We start from the raw sequence: 8,347 nt of genomic DNA, 5'->3' as shown, positions 1-8,347 counted from the left end.
AGAGGTAGAGAGGTAGAGAGGTAGAGAGGTAGAGAGGTAGAGAGGTAGAGAGGTAGAGAGGTAGAGAGGTAGAGAGGTAGAGAGGTAGAGAGGTAGAGAGGTAGAGAGGTAGAGAGGTAGAGAGGTAGAGGGGGAGAGAGGTAGAGAGGTAGAGAGGTAGAGAGGTAGAGAGGTAGAGAGGTAGAGAGGTAGAGAGGTAGAGAGGTAGAGAGGTAGAGAGGTAGAGAGGTAGAGAGGTAGAGAGGTAGAGAGGTAGAGAGGTAGAGAGGTAGAGAGGTAGAGAGGTAGAGAGGTAGAGAGGTAGAGAGGTAGAGAGGTAGAGAGGTAGAGAGGTAGAGAGGTAGAGAGGTAGAGAGGTAGAGAGGTAGAGAGGTAGAGAGGTAGAGAGGTAGAGAGGTAGAGAGGTAGAGAGGTAGAGAGGTAGAGAGGTAGAGAGGTAGAGAGGTAGAGAGGTAGAGAGGTAGAGAGGTAGAGAGGTAGAGAGGTAGAGAGGTAGAGAGGTAGAGAGGTAGAGAGGTAGAGAGGTAGAGAGGTAGAGAGGTAGAGAGGTAGAGAGGTAGATAGAGAGAGATAGAGGTAGATAGAGGGAGATAGAGGGAGATAGAGGTAGATAGAGAGAGATAGAGAGAGATAGAGAGAGATAGAGAGAGATAGAGAGAGATAGAGAGAGAGAGAGAGAGAGAGAGAGAGAGAGAGAGAGAGAGAGAGAGAGAGAGAGAGAGAGAGAGAGATAAAATCAGGATTGAAAGATATATTCCAAGTGTTAGACCATCTTGTGATTTTGTCAAGGTCAGAAGAAAGGGAAGAGGCTGCGTTCTGCCTCCTTGAAGGATGACCGATGTCATGGGAGAGAGTAGAATCATCAGCAAATAGATATAAAGGGGATTTTCCAGAGAGTGGGAGAGATCATTGATGAAGATCAGGAATAAGACCAGAGCCAGAACACTGCCTTGGAGCACCCCAGCCTTAAGAATGAATGGATGGTGTATTGGGTCTATTGAGCATGTGCCCGTTAACAAGCACAGTGATCCCAAGTCAAATTAGCCATCTTGTGTTTTGTTCGAGCCCGTTGACTCGCGCACGTGTTAGACTCCTTGGTCCACGTTTCAAGACGAGCAGGGTGGGATTTTGAAAGTCAGCACAGACCCAGAGCACCAGGAACCGCACCGCCAATGCTCGACACGTCGCGCGTCAGCGGGAAGTTCGGAGAGGACAACCGCAGAGGACCTGAACACAAAGTCCCGCCCGATACGCAAAGCCTGCATGGTGTATTGGATTTATTGGGCATGCACAACCATGTGCCACGCCTGTCAACAAGCACAGCAATCATCGGTAAAATTAGCCATCTTGAGAAATTGAAGCCCTTCAAAAAAAATAATAATAATAATAATAAAAAGAGAAAGATTCCATTAATGACATACATGCCTCATGATAATCCACATTCATTTGCTGAAACATTTGTATTCCTTTAAAATATAGGATACTATATATTTATATAAAAAATTATTTATTTATTTATATACATACACATCATGGGAAACATGTTTGACTTGCAATTGTTGGTTTTCCTATCCTCAGCATTCGCACAAGACTTAAACCCGAGGACTAGTAGGATGACTTTGGTCCTCGAGATACACATACTCCCCTCTGAGCTATCTAGCCTGGGTTTGAATCCCAACCCAGCTACAAAAGTCCAATCCTGGTGTTTCACAGGCAGGGCAAGGCATCAATGTGTATGTAGTCCCCTCGGATGGACGTTAAACTGGGCATCCCATCTGCCAGTATCAGTTTGTGGACGTTGAAGATCCCACGGTGTCCTTCGCGAAGAGTAGGCGAGCCATCACCGGCACCCTTAACAAATTACAAATTCTTGCTCTAAAATTGCAGGGGGCACTATCAGTGGGGCAGCCGCACGACCAGCAATGATGCAACCAGCAGTCACAGGAACTGCTCACTAAATGAAACTGTAACCTGAGGTTCAAAAGGTTTTTGGAAGAAATACTCGCCATAGTCCATGAAACACAAACTTATATTGTCACACAACATTGGGGGGGGGGCGGGGGGGGTCTCTTGGACTCATTTTTCCTTCTTAGAATTTCACAAACACCCCTATGGCCTGATAACCACCCCTGTCCACATCAAACCAACTACAATCCCGCCACTCCATGGCTTGAACCGCCGACATACCCACTCGCCCCATACCCATCCACCATCTCCTGTTTCTGTACCTCATGCAAGAAGGACAGCACAATCTTACCGACTGTTGTACATGTACAAGCTCTTCCATGGGTCATAAGTTGCAATTTTGAGAGTTTTTTATGATCTACCATAAAAAAAAATGAAGAACCACGCAAAGTCCATACAAAAAAAAAAATCCGAGAAGGAGGAAATACGAACGAGAAGAGAGTTTGCATCATAATAGATCTTGGCCAATCGTTGCGGTCATGGTTTTGGTAATGTTAATGGAGAAGTATCGGGAGGGTTTATTAAAAGGAGATGCGTCAGGTCAGAGTGCAGAAGTGAGGGTCTTGTGCAGGAAAGGAATATCGTGCAATGTTCAAGAGCATCGTGCGTCAGAACCCAGATTATGTTGAACACTCGCCGGTTGGCATCAAAACGACACGTCCATCGTGGCACGGAGCAAAGTTGGGGATTTGCAAAGCAAGTCCTTGTGCAATTAGAAGCCATTTTGTTTCCATCGAGCGTGGAACACCGAACCCGTACACAATGTGCATGAAGCGTTACGCGTCCGTTTTCTAATCAACCTGTCTTTCTCTGCAACCAAAAGGGAGATTATATTAATTAATTAATTAATGCTTCCCCCCCCCCCCCATTTATTATATTAATTAATAATTAAACAACCAGACAGGATTGATTTAAATTTAAAACATATCACAGAAACCGTGGCAAAATGACGTGTAATGCGTGAGTAAAGGTTCACACCAATGAATGAGTCTACAGAGCGAGTGAGTAGAAGAAACACATCGGTTGTGACAGAATGGAGAAATTTGGAAGAATTTAAGGAAAGTCAAAACAGACATGGAGGCACATCATCTACGCGAGATGCGCACACCATCAAGAGTGCAGAGAATTAGAAAAGATAACATTTGAGAGTGAAAAAGAGAAAGAGATTGATTGTGCTCTGTCTGAAGGCAGGTCCTTGGCTGCTTGGCAAGTGATGATGGGTGGTTTGCCATTGCCTTCCCAGCAGTTGGTCAGGGCAAGAATATGACCAGGACGCCGGTGATAACTCGCCTCTCTTGGCGAAGGACACCATGGGATCTTTAACATCCACGAGCGATAGCAGATAGGACACCCGGCTTAACATCAGCGTGGAGACGAGCATGTGTACCTTTTTCTGGGCCATCCTGCCAGCCCCTTGAGAAGATACGGACTGGGAAAGTTACTCTTTGCAATCGAAGGGAATTTATAAAGAACAAAGAAGGAATAAATGAAGATGAGTTATAAGTGAAGGGGTTATTTTTTTTTCTCTCCTCCTCCTCCTCCTCCTCCTCCTCCTCCAAGTCTTCATTTGTTTTAACACAAGTACAGTGCCAATGAAAACATGCATGTGCATGTAATCTTTCACATGTACCAAAACAATGCATATGCAGGTGATCCTTCATTACCTGCCACCACCAAAGGTGGACGGACATTGCGTTTTCACCCTTGTCCGTCTGTGAACAAGATATCTCAGAGTTGTGCACGGATTCGGACGAAGCTTGTTGGACGAGTTGGGGAGAGGACAAGAACGAATCGATGAAATTGTGGTTCAGTTCGGGTCCGAATCCAGATCCGGCCTATCAATGGGATATAAACCGTGAACTGTTCAGCCTGGTGGAGATTTGTGTTCGAGTTATTAAAATGTCTCATTGACCAGGTCATGAACACCAACATGTTCTCAACCACCGTTAACTGCAACACTTCGACCAATTCCAAAGGATGTTCTCGATACGTCATCAGTTGTGTATATATGGATATTTCCATGATGGATTTGTGTTTGAGTTATACCCAACTGCCAACTACCACCACCATTACAGAACCACTCATAAATTTACACACATGGGACAACAACTTACCTGGCACACAAACCCTGGGACCTGGGACAACAACAACCCCATGGATGTCTCATTGTATTTCAGGTGAATAACTATTTCCCCCAAAATTTGTTCCTTCCAGCATCTGCAGGGAATCCACACATGTTGAAACCCTTCTCGGATCGATGCATCCAATTTACACCTGGCTTACCTGCATTGAAAGCCAGGAGTTCAGATGGGAACCACGTGATTGAAGCTGTTATTATTATTATTATTATTATCATTATTATTATTACTGCAGGAACAGAACACGTTAGACTGGTTGTTAGTATGTAAAGCCGCTGTCACACCTTGACGTTTCAGCCAGCGTATGGCAACGTATCAAAATGTATGTAAAACGCTGGCGTACGCTGAACTATTGATGTTTTTTTTTAATTTACGGGCGTATAATAACGTGTTGGACGTATGCATAACGTATTAGTAACGTACACAAAACGTTTTCATCACATATAGATAAGTTATACCAACGAATGCTGAGCGTGTTGTCGGCGTTCACAACCTATGCCCAACGATAGTCTAACTTATGCATAGCGCGGCAGCGTGTCACCGACGATCACAATCATAACCGCACTAGACATTGAAGTGTGAAGCCGCTGTCACACCTTGACAATTTAGCCAGCGTATGCCGACGCATGAAAAATTTGCCGAACCAAGCTGGCACACGTCGAATACGTTATGGGTAAGTTTTGTATACGTTAAGAGCACACTGGCATACGTTGTAGTACGCTGGCATACGTCGTACGCCGAGAAATTTTCAGCATGTTGAAAATGTCTCGATGTACTCGACATATGACACACGTTCCACATACGCTGGCACAAGTTGTAGGCACGTTACGCGATCGTTGACACATGTTACTCATAAGTCAAAACACGTCAAGGTAATGGTTTGCGTCAGCGTTCCAGACTCCCTGATTTTTTTTTCTTCGGTATGACGGTTATGATTTAAATCGTTGAGCGGCAGCCTTTTAATTACATTATATTATAACTGCACTAGAAATCGAAGTGTCAACATCACCGTCATACCGAAGAAAAAAAAATTAAAAAAAAAAAAAACCAGGGAGTCTGGAACACTGACGCTAACCATTAGCTAACTTTCCCCACCTTAATGTGTTTCGACTTATGAGTAACTTACAAGTAACGTGTGTCGACATTTGTCAATGATCGCGTAACGTGCCGACAACTTATGGCCAGAATATACGGAACGTGCGAGTCATACGCTGGCATACGTCGTAGTACGCTGGCATACGTCGTAGTACGCTGGCATACGTCGTAGTACGCTGGCATACGTCGTAGTACGCTGACATACGTCGAAAAATTTCAAGCATGGAAAATTTGTCTTGTAGCTCGGCGTACTACGACGTATGCCAGCGTGCTCTTAACGTATACAAACTTACCCATAATGTATTCGACGTGTTCCGGCGTTTTAGCCCAATTTTGCACACGTCAGGCATACGTTGGCTAAATCGTCAAGGTGTGACAGGGACTTAATGGAGAAATCAAGACGAGACTGTATATTGGGATTTGAACTTGAGATTCCACCATCACGAGTCAAGTGCTCAGATGGGAACACCAGGCAGGGAAACTTGCACGATTTAAAAAAAATAATAATAATCGAGTCGACATAGTCCGTGCTAAAGAAAGTGTCACCGAGCATGACAAGGAACATTTAGAAATTACATTGTTGAATCCTAAATTGGATCTTTCATAATTACCAATCAGCCTCAATGACATCTTCCTCGTCCTTACAATTTGCAAACTTGAATCCACAAAGGCACTCCCCTCCCCCTCCCCTTCCCCCACCCTCATCCCACCTGTACCTGTACGTTGAACGTGGCGCGGACAGCTCCGAGTGATGTTTGTATGAGGAGCTCGATGGACGATCCTCCCAGCGCTCCCAATGACATCGGCCGAGATGACCCGGGCCAGGGCGGCCGAGGGAGAGAACCAGGTCGTTCTTCGCTCGAGCAGAGAACATCGGGGAGAAAATGGGGAAGGAGGACGAAGCATGTTGGAGGAAGCGAGCGGGCCGCGCGGTCCCCAGAACTTTCGGTATATACGGCGATGACGTCATCGCCATTGGCCAATTGGATGGTCGCTTGTGACATTGGCGTTCGATGTTTCACCACCGGTGAATATAATAATAAGGTGATGGACGTGGACGGGCTTCTGCTTTACCTTCGATCACGTGGTGTTTATCAGCCTTGCGCTTGTGTCTTCACCCGCACAAAACGATTCGGCAAATCAAACCTGCGCAACGGTGTCCAACATGTGGTTGTTTGTCCGTATTCTCCCGTTTTGTGGCACAAGTGCAGCACGAAGTGTCGACTAATAATACCACACATTATATTATTATATATACTGCACACACACACACAAAAACCGACACACATGAACACACACACACGAACACACACATACACACACACGAACACACACATACACACACACACGCGAACACACACACACACACACACACGAACACACACACACACACACACACACACACACACACACGAACACACACACACACACACACACACGAACACACACAGACACACACACACGAACACACACAGACACACACGAACACACGAACACACACACGAACACACATACACACACACACGAAAACACACACACGAACACACGAACACACAAACACACGAACACACAAACACACGAACACACACACGAACACACATACACACACACACGAACACACATACACACGAACACACACACACACACACGAACACACACACATGAACACACATACATACACACACACACACACACACGAAAACACACGAAAACACATACACACGAACACACACACACACACGAACACGAACACACATACACACGAACACACACACACATACACACGAACACACACACACACACACACACACATACACACACACACACGAACACACATACATACACACAAACACACACATACACATACACAAACACACACATACACATACACACACACACACATACACACACGAACACACACGAACACACACGACCACACACACACACGACCACACACACACATACACACACATTGGGGTCCAAGAAGGAATGGATAAATTTCGACGCGATGACAAAATAAATAATTGTAATATGAAACCAAAACACACTTTCACGGGATTTGATCGACTCCAACAATGTTCAGGGGCCGCTCACCTGCGATGGCGACGTCGTTGTTCTGCGGTCACTTCGGTATTCATAAATATAAATAAACAAATAAATACAAAATTCATTATAAATTCCCTCTTCCCAGCTCCCTTCAATTACAAAGAGTAACTTTCCCTGTCTGTGTCTTCTCAAGGGGCTGGCAGGATGGCCCACAAGAGGGACACATGCTATACGATTCTCTCAGCTGTGTAGCCTGGGTTCGAATCCTGACCAAGCTATAACCTGTCATCCTGGTGTTTCACAGGCAAGGTGATTAATCGATGTGTGTGCCATTAAACTGAACATCACTAATCTGTCAGATCCCCCCCCCCCCTTTTCAGCTCTCTCTCTATCTCTATCTCTCTCCCCCCCCCCACCCCTCTCTGCGGTACGTCCACTTCAGGGTCATCAGCCGGAAAGTGGGTCGTGATCTGCACCCACCGAACCCGTCACAATATTGTTATGGATCTGGAAACCATATGCATTCAGACATACAGATGTCCCAAAAGTCAGTTATTCCGTTAAATACATGTGAAGACGGGTCCCTTGCTTTTGTCTGGTGGGAGAATCAAAGGTGTGCGTTGTGATGTTTTTTTTAGGTAGGTTATTAAATCTTTACATCCAACAACCATCCCATCCCCCATCACAATCCGTTACCCACCCGCTGTCTACTCGCACCCTGACGTGCCGAGGGCGTGCATCCCCGGTCGCCGAGACCGCATAGTTACTTAGGTAAATTGGTTCCAGACAAAAAGACCCTACGCCACGCGTTCGAGACATTGGCATTCCACGGTCGGTTAAGCAACCCACCGGCTAGAGAAATTATCCGAGAGCGACGGCCTACAATTCCGGAGAGTGCGGTGGGAACCGACGTAACTTTCCCCACCTAGTGGTCGTTCTCGCCACCGGACCTCCGTACCGCAACAGTTTGGTGTCAGGAGTGGGATTCGAACCCTTCCCCTCCACAAATAAATTTATGGGACACCAAACTGGCAACAGTTTGGTGTCAGGAGTTGGGATGGACCCATTAACAACAAAAAAAAAATTTTGTTACAGGATTCGGA

The 8,347-nt window shown here is 45.7% G+C and overlaps 1 protein-coding gene across 2 annotated transcripts in view; it reads right to left on the bottom strand.

Annotated features, from left to right (window-relative positions):
- The window catches only part of LOC147019259 (uncharacterized), a 45,961-nt gene extending 39,744 nt beyond the window's left edge, over positions 1–6,217 (bottom strand). The window contains exon 1 of one of the 2 annotated variants that reach the window (XM_085899592.1): positions 5,915–6,217. In XM_085899592.1, coding sequence (XP_085755718.1) covers positions 5,915–6,104 — 190 coding nt within the window. In that variant the 5' untranslated portion in view covers positions 6,105–6,217. The remainder of the gene's footprint in view (positions 1–5,914) is intronic. The other variant, XM_085899591.1, reaches the window with a different exon arrangement.
- Positions 6,218–8,347: the final 2,130 nt, after the last annotated feature.

Source organism: Eptatretus burgeri, chromosome 10, assembly GCF_056783735.1.
Source record: "Eptatretus burgeri isolate ZD-2024b chromosome 10, Ebu_testis_v1, whole genome shotgun sequence".
Classification (NCBI taxonomy): Eukaryota; Metazoa; Chordata; class Myxini; order Myxiniformes; family Myxinidae; genus Eptatretus; species Eptatretus burgeri.
The sequence above is the reverse complement of the archived record's forward strand: the minus strand, read 5'-3'. Positions and strand labels throughout refer to the sequence as shown.